The 17,017-nt window shown below is 46.7% G+C and overlaps 1 gene segment (V, D, J or C); it reads right to left on the minus strand.

Moving 5' to 3' along the window:
• Nucleotides 1-6,211: 6,211 nt before the first annotated feature.
• Nucleotides 6,212-17,017, minus strand: part of LOC142254311 (Ig heavy chain C region-like) — a 30,927-nt gene continuing 20,121 nt past the window's right edge. Inside the window, 3 exon segments of the C gene segment in view lie at nucleotides 6,212-10,094; nucleotides 13,205-13,512; nucleotides 16,059-16,436. Coding sequence covers nucleotides 10,014-10,094; nucleotides 13,205-13,512; nucleotides 16,059-16,436 — 767 coding nt within the window.

The raw sequence follows: 17,017 nt of genomic DNA on the forward strand, positions 1-17,017 counted from the left end.
TGAAAAATATAGGGTTTGTGTGTTGCTAATTCTGCTAATGTACATTTGTATTTCCTAAAACAACAGGAAGTTAAAGTATAAAAAAGGCCCAGTGGTCAAAATAGGAAGAACAATATACATATACACACACATATATATATGTACATATACATATATATATATATATATATATATATACACATATACACATATACATATATATATATATATATATATATATATATATAATTTTTTTTTCTCAAAAACTCCGCATTTTACAGTATAAGCGAAGTGGTTGGGATTAATGAAGTCTCCTGCCCACTGTGCTGCAAACTCACCTGTCGTGTGTTTTTTCCAAGCCGCAACATGTGAATTTCTTTTGCAGGAACGCTCAGTTTTCTGTGCGGAATTTCACCATAGACTTGCATTAGGTGCGTAAAATCCCCAATGAAAAGACACACATGCATTTTTAGTGCCTTAACACGGTGGAAATGCATCCAAAACACATGTTTCAAAAACAAAACACCTTTATTTAACGGATGACTATAGAAATACAGACAAAAGAAGGGAATTTTGTTTACTTACCGTAAATTCCTTTTCTTCTAGCTCCAATTGGGAGACCCAGACAATTGGGGTGTATAGCTATGCCTCCGGAGGCCACACAAAGTATTACACTAAAAGTGTAAAGCCCCTCCCCTTCAGCCTATACACCCCCCGTAGCTACGGGCTCATCAGTTTTGGTGCAAAAGCCCGAAGGAGGAAAAAATTATAAACTGGTTTAAAGTAAATTCAATCCGAAGGAATATCGGAGAACTGAAACCATTTAACATGAACAACATGTGTATACAAAAAACAGGGGCGGGTGCTGGGTCTCCCAATTGGAGCTAGAAGAAAAGGAATTTTCGGTAAGTAAACAAAATTCCCTTCTTCTTTGTCGCTCCTAATTGGGAGACCCAGACAATTGGGACGTCCAAAAGCAGTCCCTGGGTGGGTAAATAATACCTCATAATAGAGCCGTAACGGCTCCGTCCTACAGGTGGGCAACTGCCGCCTGAAGGACTCGCCTACCTAGGCTGGCATCTGCCGAAGCATAGGTATGCATCTGATAGTGTTTCGTGAAAGTGTGCAGGCTCGACCAGGTAGTTGCCTGACACATCTGCTGAGCCGTAGCCTGGTGTCGCAAGGCCCAGGACGCTCCCACGGCCCTGGTAGAATGGGCCTTCAGTCCTGAGGGAACCGGAAGCCCCGAGGAACGGTAACCTTCGAGAATTGGTTCCTTGATCCACCGAGCCAGGGTTGATTTGGAAGCTTGTGTCCCTTTACGCTGGCCAGCGACAAGGACAAAGAGAGCATCGGAGCGGCGCAGGGGCGCCGTACGAGAAATGTAGAGTCTGAGTGCTCTCACCAGATCTAACAAGTGCAAATCCTTTTCACATTGGTGAACTGGATGAGGACAAAACGAGGGTAAGGAGATGTCCTGATTGAGATGAAAAGTGGGCAAGGCAAATGGCCAGGGAGAAAACGCCTGAGCAGAGCACCACGACAGGAATATTTTCCACGTCCTGTGGTAGATCTTGGCGGACGTTGGTTTCCTAGCCTGTCTCATAGTGGCAATGACCTCTTGAGATAATCCTGAAGACGCTAGGATCCAGGACTCAATGGCCACACAGTCAGGTTGAGGGCCGCAGAATTCAGATGGAAAAACGGCCCTTGAGACAGCAAATCTGGTCGGTCTGGCAGTGCCCACGGTTGGCCGACCGTGAGATGCCACAGATCCGGGTACCACGACCTCCTCGGCCAGTCTGGAGCGACGAGGATGGCGCGGCGGCAGTCGGCCCTTATCTTGCGTAACACTCTGGGCAACAGAGCCAGAGGAAGAAACACATAAGGAAGCTGAAACTGCGACCAATCCTGAACTAAGGCGTCTGCCGCCAGAGCTCTGTGATCTTGAGATCGAGCCATGAATGTTGGGACCTTGTTGTTGTGCCGTGACGCCATTAGGTCGACGTCCGGCATCCCCCAGCGGCAACAGATCTCCTGAAACACGTCCGGGTGAAGGGACCATTCCCCTGCGTCCATGCCCTGGCGACTGAGAAAGTCTGCTTCCCAGTTTTCTACGCCCGGGATGTGAACTGCGGATATGGTGGATGCTGTGGCTTCCACCCACAGCAGAATCCTCCGGACTTCCTGGAAGGCTTGCCGACTGAGTGTCCCACCTTGGTGGTTGATGTAAGCCACCGCTGTGGAGTTGTCCGACTGAATTCGGATCTGCTTGCCTTCCAGCCACTGCTGGAACGCTTTTAGGGCAAGATACACTGCCCTGATCTCCAGAACATTGATCTGAAGTGAGGACTCTTGCTGAGTCCACGTACCCTGAGCCCTGTGGTGGAGAAAAACTGCTCCCCACCCTGACAGGCTCGCGTCCGTCGTGACCACCGCCCAGGATGGGGGTAGGAAGGATTTCCCTTTCGATAATGAGGTGGGAAGAAGCCACCACCGAAGGGAAGCTTTGGTTGCTTGAGAGAGGGAGACGTTCCTGTCTAGGGACGTCGGCCTCCTGTCCCACTTGCGTAGGATGTCCCATTGAAGAGGACGCAGGTGAAACTGCGCGAAAGGGACTGCTTCCATTGCTGCCACCATCTTCCCCAGGAAGTGCATGAGGTGCGTCAAGGGGTGTGACCGACCTTGAAGGAGAGATTGTACCCCTGTGTGTAGTGAACGCTGTTTGTCCAGCGGAAGCTTCACTATCGCTGGAAGAGTATGAAACTCCATGCCAAGATATGTCAGTGATTGGACCGGTGTCAGATTTGACTTTGGAAAATTGATGATCCACCCGAAACTCTGGAGAATCTCCAGAGTAACGTTGAGGCTGTGTTGGCATGCCTCTTGAGAGGGTGCCTTGACCAGCAGATCGTCTAAGTAAGGTATCACTGAGTGACCCTGAGAGTGGAGGACCGCAACTACTGTAGCCATGACCTTGGTGACAACCCTTGGGGCTGTCGCCAGGCCGAACGGCAGTGCCGCGAACTGAAGGTGTTCGTCTCCTATGGCGAAGCGCAAGAAGCGCTGATGCTCTGGAGCAATTGGTACGTGGAGATAAGCATCCTTGATATCGATCGATGCTAGGAAATCTCCTTGGGACATTGAGGCGATGACGGAGCGGAGGGATTCCATCCGGAACCGCCTGGTCCTTACGGGTTTGTTGAGCAGTTTTAGGTCCAAAACAGGACGGAAGGACCCGTCCTTCTTTGGAACCACAAACAGGTTGGAGTAGAAACCGTGACCCTGTTGCTGAAGAGGAACCGGGACCACCACTCCTTCTGCCTTCAGAATGCCCACCGCCTGCAGAAGAGCCTCGGCTCGCTCGGGAGGCGGAGATGTTCTGAAGAATCGAGTCGGAGGACGAGAGCTGAACTCTATCCTGTAACCGTGAGACAAAATGTCTCTCACCCAACGGTCTTTTACTTGTGGCAGCCAGGTGTCGCAAAAGCGGGAGAGCCTGCCACCGACCGAGGATGCGGTGTGAGGAGGCCGTAAGCCATGAGGAAGCCGCCTTGGTAGCGGCACCTCCGGCGGTCTTTTTAGGGCGTGATTTAGACCGCCATGCGTCGGCGTTCTTCTGATCCTTCTGAGGCCTTTTGGACGAGGAGAATTGTGACCTGCCCGCACCCCGAAAGGACCGAAACCTCGACTGTCCCCTCCTCTGTTGGGGTGTTTTTGGTTTGGCTTGGGGTAAGGATGTTTCCTTTCCCTTGGATTGTTTGATGATTTCATCCAATCTCTCACCAAACAAACGGTCGCCAGAAAATGGCAATCCAGTTAAGCACTTTTTGGAAGCCGAATCTGCCTTCCATTCCCGCAGCCACAAGGCCCTGCGTATTACCACCGAATTGGCGGCTGCAACCGCCGTACGGGTCGCAGAGTCCAGGACAGCATTAATAGCGTAGGACGCAAATGCCGACGTTTGAGAGGTTATGGACGCCACCTGCGGCGCAGACGTACGTGAGTGCGTCAATTTGCGCCTGACCAGCTGAGATAGCTTGGAGTGCCCATACGGCTGCGAATGCTGGAGCAAAAGACGCGCCGATAGCTTCATAGATGGATTTCAACCAGAGCTCCATCTGTCTGTCAGTGGCATCCTTGAGTGAAGCTCCATCTTCCACTGCAACTATGGATCTAGCCGCCAGTCTGGAGATTGGAGGATCCACCTTGGGACACTGAGTCCAGCCCTTGACCACGTCAGGGGGAAAAGGGTAACGTGTATCCTTAAGGCGCTTGGAAAAACGCTTATCTGGATAAGCTCGGTGTTTCTGGACTGCCTCTCTGAAGTCAGAGTGGTCCAGAAACATACTCTTTGTACGCTTGGGAAACCTGAAACGGAATTTCTCCTGCTGAGAAGCTGACTCCTCCACTGGAGGAGCTGAGGGAGAAATATCCAACATTTCATTGATGGACGCAATAAGATCATTCACTATGGCGTCCCCATCAGGAGTATCAAGGTTGAGAGCGGCTTCAGGATCAGAATCCTGATCAGCTACCTCCGCTTCATCATACAGAGAGTCCTCTCGCTGAGACCCTGAACATTGTGATGATGTCGAGGGAATTTCATAGCGAGCTCGCTTAGTCGGTCTGGGGCTGCGGTCCGTGTCAGAGACCTCACCCTGGGATCCATGAGACACCCCGGGAAGACATTGCTGTTCCAACTGAGGGGAACCAGGGGACAATGATAACACAGTGCCCCTGGCTTGAGATGCCGGCCTGGACTGCAAGGCTTCTAATATCTTAGCCATAGTCTCAGAAAGTCTTTCAGTAAAAACTGCAAAACTCCGTCCCTGTCACCTGGACAGTGTTAACAGGTGGTTCTCCCTGGGCCACCCCTAGCAGAGGCTCCGGCTGAGAAAGTGCCACAGGGGCCGAGCATTGCACACAATGAGGGTCAGTGGAACCTGCCGGCAGTATAGCCGTACATGCTGCACAGGCAGCATAGTAAGTCTGTGCCATGGCACCCTTGCTATTTGTGGACGACATGCTGTTGTCTCCTCTGAGCAATACAGGAGGGTAAATAGCCACAAATCAACAGTGTACCATACAGTGTAAAGTATAGACTATAATCATATAAACTATAAATACACTTCTGCACTAGTGGGGCCAGCACCACAGGTGCTGCTTACCGCCTGCGCAAAGCGTTTGTGTGGGCACCAGAAATCCTGCCTGGGTCTCTTTGAGCTTGTCTCTCCTCTCCAGCGTTAGCAGAGCTGAGAGGAATGGCTGCCAGCGTCCTGGGGAGAGGAGGGAGCCGTGGGCGTGACCCAGAAAAGTGCGGGAACTGGTGCCCCACTGTGCAGAGTGAGGGGGGTGGAGTATGCAAAGCATGCTCCAGCCCTCAGTGCTGCCGACCTGTACAGCGTCCCGCCCTTCCCCTGACTGGCAGGGCTGGGGGCGGGAAAAGAATGAGACTAGGCCGCAGAAGCCGGGGACTATAGTTATAAGCGCGGCCGCCGTATAAGCGCGGTCGGCGCGGAAGTCCCCGGCGCACTAACAGTCCCAGCCGCGCCGCAGGCATAACCATGGCAGCGGCGGTCAGCGCGGCAGTCCCCCTACACAAATACACTCAGCGACGCTGAGTGTATAGTGGCACACATGCAGCCAGCGCTGCTGTCCCCGGTGCACTAGCACACCCAGCAATGCTGGAGTGTTGCTGTGCGCAGTCCCCACGGGGACACAGAGTACCTCCAAGTAGCAGGGCCATGTCCCTGAACGATACTCGGCTCCTATCCAGCAGGGTCCTCAGGAGCTGTGGATGGAGCACGGTCTCATGTGCCTGGAGACCGATGGGATCCCACTTCACCCAGAGCCCTAATTGAGGGATGGGGAAGGAAAGCAGCATGTGGGCTCCAGCCTGCGTACCCGCAATGGATACCTCAACCTTAACAACACCGCCGACAAAAGTGGGGTGAGAAGGGAGCATGCTGGGGGCCCTGTTATGGGCCCTCTTTTCTTCCATCCGACATAGTCAGCAGCTGCTGCTGACTAAGCTGTGGAGCTATGCGTGGATGTCTGACCTCCTTCGCACAAAGCATAAAAACTGATGAGCCCGTAGCAGTACGGGGGGTGTATAGGCTGAAGGGGAGGGGCTTTACACTTTTAGTGTAATACTTTGTGTGGCCTCCGGAGGCATAGCTATACACCCCAATTGTCTGGGTCTCCCAATTAGGAGCGACAAAGAAAAGTGCAGCATCAAAAAACAATAAAAAAAAAAAGCAAGTGAACTAAATATAAAGTGATCCTGATTATGGGAACATATCCTAAGAGTATTTGTTTTAACTTTTTTATTTTTTGCAAATATTCTACTAACATATGTACTGTAATTGATTTTATAAATTTACATACATAATTACATGTAATACGTGCAACCATTTTTAAAAGGTTAATATGAGAAAAATAGCTGAACACCCCCCTGTATATAAAAAAGTTGACCGGATAAGATTTCCCTTCTGGATCTGGTTCACGGTGTAAAAGAGTAGTGGACGCCGGCAGGAGCCGCGGCAGCACCAGAGGACGAGCAGCCGAGGATATGTAGCGTCTCTTATATCTCCATAGATAAGCCCAGAAGTGGCTCTAATATTAGTATTAGTATCAGGCAGCTCCACGTTTATCACTTCCCAGACCTGTCCCAGAAGCTCCAAGAGAAGTTCAGGCTCAGGTCAGCGTATGGCACTTCTGTATGGTGCACTATCGTGATCATGCATGGATATATAAAAAGCATTGCAGTATGTTGGGTACTGGAATATAAAACATTGTCATCAAAGATACACTTGTCTAAAATTTGGGGGTAAAATGTAGAGGTTGAGTCTAAAGGGGGCTTTACACGCTGTGACGTCGCTAATGATATATCGTCGGGGTCACGGTGTTTGTGACGCACATCCGGCGCCGTTAGCGACATCGCAGTGTGTGTGACAGCTAGGAGCGACAATCAACGATTGCAAAAATGGCAAAAATCGCTGATCGTTGACACATCGCTCCTGATCATAATGTCGTTGGTGTTTCATTCCGCTGGTTGTTTCTCGTTCCTGCGGCACCACACATTTGCTGTGTGTGACACCGCAGGAACGACGAACATCATCCTACCTGCGTCCACCGAAAAGGAGAAAGGAAGGAGGTGGGTGGGATGTTCCGGCCGCTCATCTCCGCCCCTCCTCTTCTATTGGGCGGCCGTTTAGTGACGTTGCTGTGACGCCGAACGAACCGCCCCCTTGAAGGAGGGATTGTTCGGCGGCCAGAGCGACGTCGCTGAACAGGTACGTGCGTGTGACGCTGCCAGAGCGATATTGTTCGCTACAGCAGCGATCACCACATATCGCACGAACGACGGGGGCGGGTGCTCTCGCTCGCGACATCGCTAGCAATCGCTAGCGATGTCGCAGCGTGTAAAGCACCCTTTACGATGAGCTCTAAATGCTGTGCTGCCCTACTGTATGTACAGTCATAGAACTAATCAATACAATTCTGTCTGCCAGCAGCCACCACTAGAGGGAGCCGCCGGGCTTGCTGACTACTGATCTATGGAAGAGATAGAAATTCTTTACAAGTGAGCTAGCTCCCTCTGGTGGCGGCGGCAGGCAAAGCATTTGATTCTTTGATGGATAAAGAGCAGCTGGGAATTTGGAGCATCAAACTCTATGGAAACATTTTTTGAAAATAATGAGCAAAGAATTTGAGCTACAAATATAAAAAAATTAAGTTAAAAACTGGCACAAATACCTTAAGATCAGTTTAAAGTGAAAGATATAGAGCACATCTAGTGCCTGCCTGTTGTAAAATATGATATTTGGGTTTTGTCACAGATTGCCCAGCAATAGATAGTGTTGAAAAGAATGACGATACAAGTGGAACCTTGGATTACGAGCATAATTGGTTCCGGGAGTCGGCTCTTAAACCAAGTTACTCTTATATCAAAGCAAATTTTCCCATAGGAAATAATTGAAACACAGACAATTTGTTCCACAACCCAAACATATTTACTGTATTTATACAAACTTATTACAGTAATAGAAAATAATGTCCTGTATTCATATAAAATTATTACAGTCACTAATACAGAATACAGTACAGTAAAAAACATAAAACAAATTAAACTGCACGTTCGCTTACAATAGAATTGTTGGAGTGTGGGAGGTACAGTACACAGAGGAAAAATGATGTATAAATATGACTACATTTTTCCCAGTACAATACACAAAAAAAAAACAAACAACACACCCCAAATCTATTCTCCCCAAAATAAGGGCAGAACTTAAGGCCGCTTTACATGCTACGATATCGGTACCGATATCGCTAGCGTGGGTACCCGCCCCCATCGGTTGTGCGACACGGGCAAATCGCTGCCCGTGTCGCACAACATCGCCCAGAGCCGTCACACTACTAAGGCTGCTTTCACACTACGTCTTTTTAACATGCGTCCTGAACGGTTTTTTGCTGCAAAAGCGGATCCTGCTTTTACAGCAAAAAATGCATGCAAACGCATGTGTTACTTTGCAGGATCCTGTCACTGGATGTTTAGGGGCGGGCATTGGAGTCATGTGATCGGGAGTGATGGGAATTAAACGTGCCAGACTGGGAACCGGCATCTGACAGCTGCGAGGCTCGTAACCAAGGTAAACATCGGGTATACTTGCTTGGATACCCGATATTTACTTTGGTTACAAGCGTCTGCAGCTGCTAGGAGCCGGGCTCCCTGCACACGTTACCAACGTAAACATCGGGTAACTAAGATAAGTGGTTACCCGATATTTACCTTGGTTACGAGTGTCCGCAGCTCTCAGGTGGGGGAGAGGGAGGGGGAGAGATAGAGAGAGAGGGGGAGAGAGACAGAGGGAGGAGAGAGATAGACTGATCACGGGGCTGGCTTCTGGGCATGCTCAGTAGAGCAAGCAGGATCCTGCCTATCAGCACGCCAGCGTTCACATGCGTTTGCGTGCTGTTTAGTCAGGATCCAGCAATTTGCAGAAGTTGGACGCAGCTCAAAAACGCTACAAGTAGCGTTTTTGAAAGATGTTAAAAAACTGCAAGTCGCTGGATCCTCACTATAACGCACGCAAACGCAGGTGAACGCATGTTAACGCGAGTCCATTGCAAATGCATTGAAATGAAAACGCATTTGCACTGGATCCGTTTCTGCATTAAAAAAACGTTCAGGACGCATGTTAAAAAGACGTAGTGTGAAAGCAGCCTTACCTGCCCGGCGACGTCGCTGTGACCGGCGATCCACCTCCTTTCTAAGGGGGCAGTTCGTTCAGCGTCACAGCGACGTCACAGCAGCATCACTGAACCGCCGCCCAATAGAAGCGGAGGGGCAGAGATGAGCGGGACGTAACATCCCGCCCACCTCCTTCCTTCCTCATTGCGGGTGGGACGCTGGTAAGGAGAGTTTCCTCATTCCTGCGGTGTCACACATAGCGATGTGTGCTGCCGCTGGAACGATGAACTACATCGTGTCTTAAGCAGCAGCGATATTCGAGAATGGACCCCCATGTCACCGATGAGCAATTTTGCACGTTTTCCCGACGATGCAAAATCGCTCATCAGTGTCACAGGCAACAACATCGCTAATGCGGCCGGATGTGCGTCACAAATTCCGTGACCCCAACGACATCGCATTAGCGATGTCGTAGCGTGTAAAGCGGCCTTTAGCCAAATGTCAGGTAGGAATACTGAACAGGCAATTAGATTACAGTACAAGCAATAGCAAGAAGAAAGTACAATACTGTATCCACAAATGCAAATTGATAGACATGTTATATAGTATATACTGTACTGTACAATGGTGTACTGTATACAACACAAATGTACAGAAAGTTACCTCCAGAGCGGGTCAGAGCGCGGTGAAAGGACAGAACCGTGCACAGTGAGGATTTGCTCTTATTGCAAAGCATTGCTCTTAAACCAAGTTACACATTTGTAAAAAGCTTTGCTTGTCTTGCAAAATGCTCTCAAACCAAGTTACTCTTAATCCAAGGTTCCACTGTATTTCCATGTCAGTTTAGAATAGATTTTAATGTTTCTACTTGGATAGAGATTAAGTCGTTCATCGATTCTAGTTTATTTTCCTCAATCACCTAGGGCAGAATAAAAAAAAAAAAAAAAAAGAGCATGTAAGAACAAAACTGTCCACTGGATGGCGTGCATCATGCCGCAACAATTACGTGGTGCCAGGACTACAGATCAAAAGAGGAGCCAGGGATTCAGAGAAGTAGGGGGTGGTTTGCATTATAGTTTTTCCCATATCTTTACTTATCACCTATGCCAAGGATAAATGATACATATTGGTCATGGCTGTTAAGACCCCCAGAAATTTCAAGAATGAGGGTAACAAATCCTCTGTGTGAATGAAGCTGCAGTGACCACGTATGACCACGTATGACCACCTCCTATAGACAGTGAATAAATAAATCAGTGGTCGCACATGCTCAATTCAAACAAAGAATGAGGGGGTCGCAGCAGACGGTCTTTCAGTGATAACATTGGGGATTTGGTTTATTGGTGCACGGTGGCTCAGTGGTTAGCACTGCAGCCTTGCAGCGCTGGGGTCCTGGGTTCAAATCCCACCAAGGACACCATCTGCAAGGAGTTTGTATGTTCTCCCCGTGTTTGCATGGGTTTCCTCCTACACTCCAAAGACATACAGATAGTGACTCTAGATTGTGAGCCCCAATGGGGACAGTGTTGTCAATGTATGTAAAGTGCTGTGGAATTAATAGCGCTATATAAGTGAATAAATATTATTATTATTATTGGTTAATACAATGGCTGCTGTGATGTGATGATCAGATGGTCATTACTGGCCCAGATCAAGCCGTTCTCACCAAATAGATTATTATTTTGCTAGGAAAAAGCTGCAACAAGCTCGACACTATCCCCGCAATGTAGTATAATGGACCCCCTGTATTATACTCATATGTCTTAATAAGGCCAAATTCGGATGTCTGTGAAACACGGTCTGAATATAGACCATAAATTCAGGAGAAACCGGGGGTCTCCAGACTCAAACTCAACAGCGAAACATAAATATATAAGGGTGAGACCGCACTTTGCGTTTCCACCTGCGTTTTTGCTGCTTTTTAGGTCCGTTTTGAGAAGTACCTTTTTCATGCCAAAAGGCATGCATTTTGATTTTCCAGCAAAGTCAATGGAAAATGGGGATTTTGAGACCGCACTTTGCGTTTCTAAATGCTGCGTTTAATTTGCATATTTTGTGGCAAAAACCATGCGTTCAAAGAAGCAGCATGTCAATTGTTTTTGCCATTTTGGGTGCATTTTGGTAACATTGAAGTCAATGAGAAATGGCAAAAACCAAGATTCCAGCAAATTCCTGCTTTTTACCTGCTTTTTATGTGCAGAAAACATGCGTTTTGAACTTCAAAATAATGATTTGATATGTCCCTTTACACACGCACATAATCCGACAATTAAATTTAAGAAAAATAATAATTTATTTCTATTTTAGCGATAAAATGTATATTACTGCTATAATTTTATGAAATATATCCATTTTCATTATTTTTCCCATTAATATAGATTTGATCCTTTTTTTCCTCTTTTTTCATTGTGTTTGACTATTTAATCTTTATTTAGCAGTGTCTTGATGTTCAAAACGCATCTGTCAAAACGCAGGTGAAAAAGCATCTAAAAAGCGCTGAAAACGCATCTAAAACGCGGTAAATACGCATGCGGTTTCAGCGCTAAAGTTCTCAAAAAGGCAACTTTGGTCAAATCAATTAAGCCCAAAACGTGCGTTTAGAACTGCAAGTAGGAGAACGCAAAGTGCGGTCTTAGCCTAAGACTGTTGAAGTCGGGTCAGGAAACCCTTGGGCGGGCCGGACATCATGGTCTGTACTCGGACCGTATTTCATAGATGTCTGAATTAAGCCATAAAACATATGGGTAAATCTTCATTAAAAAAAAAAAATATCTATGGTTTGATAACATCAAAATTAAAGTCTCTGAATGCAATGGTTGTTTGCAGGAATTCAGATAGCATCCATCACCTGGCCAATACCACCTGTTATGATCCGGAACCATGGAAGACCACCACAAATCATTGGTAAAAGGTGACAAGAGCATTGGCAACTAATCTGGCCGCCAACCCCTTACTAACCATCAACACTAGAAGTAGCCGAGGGGTGAACTGACATCCTGTGCATCGCGAACCCAGCCGGAGAACTAACTATCCTAAAGGAAGGAAAGATGAATAACTCTCTGCCTCAGAAAATAGACAAGAATAGCAAGCCCCCCACATTCAAAGACTGTGGTGATATAGAAAAAACACAATACACAGATAGATGACAGGATTAGCAAAAGGTGAGGCCCTACTGACTAAAATAGGAAAGGACAGAAAAGGGACTGATGGTGGCCAGAGTAAAACCCTGCAAAATTCCAAATTCCTGATAGTACAAAAAGGCCCTCAGATCGCTCGATCTGAACTCCGTCCTATACCAGGCGCTCTTGTCATACCAATGAACAGAAAACAAGAATCATAACAAATTCAACAAGCTACAAACACATGGACCCAAAGGAGCTATACTCCAAACAGAACTGCAGGGAGTTCCCCAGCCAAGCAACAGAGCGGGAAAATCCCTGCATGCAAATAAACTGAAAACAACCACAGCAAATGACAAACCCAGATAAGAGCAAAAGAACCAAACAAATAAAGAGCAAACACTTATCTGGGGTAGATGTGGTGTGGAGCAGAATGAAGCAGGCTGGTGATACAAAGAACAACTGACATCTGGCATAGCCTGCTATCAGACCAGGATTTAAATAAGCAAAGAGTTAGCAAAGGAAACGCCCATTGCACAACACACCTGGTCCAAGTCCAAACCATTCCTGGCCACCAGAGGGAGCCTCCCAGCAGCCAAAACATAACTAACATTCACAACAACCACCCCTATGATGAAGCCCGATTGGTTGCACAATCATATTGTGGGGATGTTTTTCTGCAGCAGAAACTGGTAGACTAGTCGAGCAGCCTTATGCAGCTTGAGAGGACCTGCAGAGGAGAATGGGAGAAAACTCCAAATACAGATATTCCAAAGATAACTTGACACTTTAATTACTTCAATATGAGCCTGAACAAAGAACCAGGGAAATAGTATATCTAAATTCTGATCACAAAAATATTGGTGGCTCGTTGTATCGGAGGAAAACATCAGTGGCGATCTGTCCTTACCCTGCGTTGTAATGTCCATGTGACACCTTCATCTATATCCCTTGTACATGGATGCTGAACTTTACATCTGAATATTTTTCCAAAGTCTCCTTCTCTAACCGAGTAGCTCATACAGCTGATAACAGAGAATAATCCATTTTCACCTTCCTCAGGTTGGCTGTATGGAAATGGCAAAAGTTCTTCCTCTTTGTACCAAATCACACTTATGTCTTGGGGATAAAATGAGTGAATTCTGCATTTCAGCTCCAAGTGGTCCCCGACGTTGCAAGCGTCTTGGTTGGCCTCTATTGGGTTCAAAACAGGTGGAGCTACAGATATGAAAAGAATAAAGGAAAAAAAAAGGTTGATTTAGAAGCAAGTCATATGTCTGCATTATATACAATATATTTACAGTAGAAACCAGACGTTTATATCCACTTTCTAAAATGACACATCTGCAAGTTTTTCCCTCCGCTCTCTATAAGGACATATCTGCAGGTTGTCCCCTCCGCTCTCTATAAAGAAACATCTCCTGGTTTTCCCTCCGCTCTCTATAAAGACACATCTTTAGGTTTTTCCCTTCGCTCTCTATACAGAAACATCTGCAGGTTTTCCCCTCCGCTCTCCATATAGACACATCTGCAGGTTTTTCCCTCCGCTCTCTATAAAAACACATCTGCAGGTTTTTCCCTTCACTCTCTATACAAGACACATCCACAGGTTTTTCCCTCCTCTCTCTATAGAGCCACATCTGCAGGTTTTTCCCTCTGCTCTCTATAAAGACACATCTGCAAGTTGTCCCCTTCGCTCTCTATACAGACACATCTGCAAGTTTTTCCCTCCGCTCTCTATACAGAAACATCAGCAGGTTGTCCCCTCCGCTCTCTATAAAGACACATCTGCAGGTTTTTCCCTCCGCTCTCTATACAGACACATCTGCAGGTTTTTCCCTCCGCTCCATATACAGAGACATCTGCAGGTTTTCCCCTCCGCTCTCTATACAGACACATCTGCAGATTTTTCCCTCCGCTCTCTATAAGGACACATCTGCAAGTTTTACCCTCCACTCTCTATAAGGACACATCTGCAGGTTTTTCCCTTTGCTCTCTATAAAGACACATCTGCAGGTTTTACCCTCCGCTCTCTATACAGACACATCTGCAGGTTTTCCCCTCCGCTCTCTATACAGACACATTTGCAGGTTTTTCCCTCCTCTCTCTATAAAGACACATCTGCAGGTTTTTCACTTCGCTCTCTATAAATACACATCTGTAGGTTTTCCCCTCCGCTCTCTATAAAAACACATCTGCAGGTTTTTCCTTCGCTCTCTATAAAGACACATCTGCAGGTTTTTCTCACTATCTGATATGAAATCAGAATTAACCTTTCCAGTTTGAGCTCAATTAGGAACCAAAATTATTTATATTTGCCAAATGCCAGAATAATAAGAGAGATAATACATGAAAAGACATGAAAGAAATGTATACTGTGTGATACAATGTATTTTTTTATTGTTACTGTCACAAACCACCGATGGAATTGCCCGACAATAAGCAAGGAGGCCGCTATACTACTTATGCCGATTATTGAAGGGTCCCCGGTGAGAGTAGGGTATATATTCCCCCGACCTCCGCGGGCGGAATATATAAAATCTCCCCGAATCTCACTGGCCTCCCCACAATAATCCTTGGCACAATTCGCTGCCACCAACCGATTTACGGTAACTATTAGCCGAACACACAGACGTGGGATTCAAGATCGAGATAACAGAACAGCCCAAGATTAATTATATAATTTAATCAGCCTAAAGCACACTAGAAACTACAATATATACAATAGGGAATCTACAGAATATACATATGTCAGAGTACAGTTACAATCAAAGCATGGGTTACAAACAGGCATACACAGTTCCAGCAGTTACCTTGTTGCGTCTGGCCACAGGGGGGCGCTGTAGGCCAGGTTTCTAGGATCCTTCCCACAGATGTTTCCTACACGTGCCCCCAGCGAAAAGACGCTGGAAAATGGCCGAAGTAGGGTTATCAACCTGGGCAGATCCAGGTCCCCTCCTACCTTAGTGACCTCACAGGGAGCACTGCTCCACCCCTGGCTTGAGTTATGGACAAAATCCACAACATGGAATATGGCCATAACTTGGCCTGGGAGCGTCGTAGGCGGACGCCAATGCTCTCATTGTGACAGTTATGAATTTAGCTACAGAACGAGGGGACTCATGACCTGTCTGCCAGTTCCCCATTGGCTGATATCACGCCTGGGGCATTTCCCAATGTCCTGCTCCCATAAAAAGGGTGTGCCGGCATCGCCCGCATGCGGAGACACCATTTTTATGGTTGCCATATTTATCGGAAATATGGCTTGCGAGATATGAACCATTTTTTACTGGAGTCGTTCTGTCTGGCTATTTCCAGAGCCTTGCTAATTAGATAGCAGCTCCTACTACAGGGTGACGGCAGGGAGTCATCCTGTGTCCATTGTTCCCACACCACCTCATCTCCATATCACAGGACATGGCCATGGAGGTGTAAGTGGAACACTGAGAACAAGAAGGGAGGGGGCACTGCCAGGGAGTGATGAGGGATTATGACTGGAGTCATAATTCATCTTCATATCCCGGGATTTGCCTCACAGTTACAATGACAGCCTGTGGAGAAGGTGTCTTCCTGTATGGCAGTGGGATACACTGCCCATAGGCTGTATGCAGTGGGATATGTTGCAGCTTTCCATTGCAGGTATACATCTGAAGACCCTCCCGATGTATGCCTCTGATGAAGGCACGAGATGATCTGTACAGAACCCAGGTAAGGAATGACATAAATGCTGAGATTTCAGCGTTCAGTGGACAAATCACTCCTACCTTTCACCTCCAGCAGCATCTTTTCTGAGGCCAGATATTTTAGAGCGATATGATCCACTTCCAATATAAAGTGAGCGCCGTTATGTTCCTTTACGTCGGGTATAAACGTTATAGAGCAGATACAGCTGAAAACGCCATTCTTAGCCGGGGTTATAAAAACTTTCAATGTCAGGTCGGATCGATTCAATAATGGAATATCCTGCTCTCTGTGTATGGTTTTCGAGTCCCAAACGCCTACTTGAGTCTTCTCTTCGTCTTTCTTAAAATATAAAATTATTTTAATGTATTTCGGTCTGAAATTTATTATTGGGCATGCCAGGGTTGCCGTTTTCATGTGGATCATTTCAGGTCTAACAAACTCCAAAATCTCAGGTGGTGCTGTAAAAAAATAAATAAAAAAAAATAAATAATCAGATATGAAATTTAATACAATGTGATATATAACTGACTGCTTATAAATATGTTACATAAATGATGCACTGCAAATACCAGAAATGAATTCTGATGGAAACAACTGCAAAGAATACAGTGCAAAAAGGAAAGAGTTAATGGGGTTATTCCTCAAATCATAAGTTATAGCCTATTCATAGGAAAGGGGATAATGTACTGATCAGACCCACAGCGATCCTGAAAATTGAGCTCTGCAATGGCACGCCTCTGATGGATTGCAGATGTGCATGTTGAACCTTTGCTCCATTCATTGTCTATGGGACTGCCGTTAATACTATGGGCGCTGTGCTCAGCTTTTTACTACATCTAATGTTGTGCGCTGTTCAGCATTTCACTCGTTGGGTGTCATGGTGGCGTTGGACTCAGTTCACACCGCTGAGTCTGACAAACAACTTGTGATCACCTAGTTGCACAGTCTCATGAGCGTCGGCTGGTTCTGGCTTCACTGCTCTCCAGTTCAGCAGGAGTTAATTCCTGCTTGCTTGTGATCATCTGCTGGGAGCTCAGGC

Source organism: Anomaloglossus baeobatrachus, chromosome 10, assembly GCF_048569485.1.
Source record: "Anomaloglossus baeobatrachus isolate aAnoBae1 chromosome 10, aAnoBae1.hap1, whole genome shotgun sequence".
NCBI classification, from domain to species: domain Eukaryota; kingdom Metazoa; phylum Chordata; class Amphibia; order Anura; family Aromobatidae; genus Anomaloglossus; species Anomaloglossus baeobatrachus.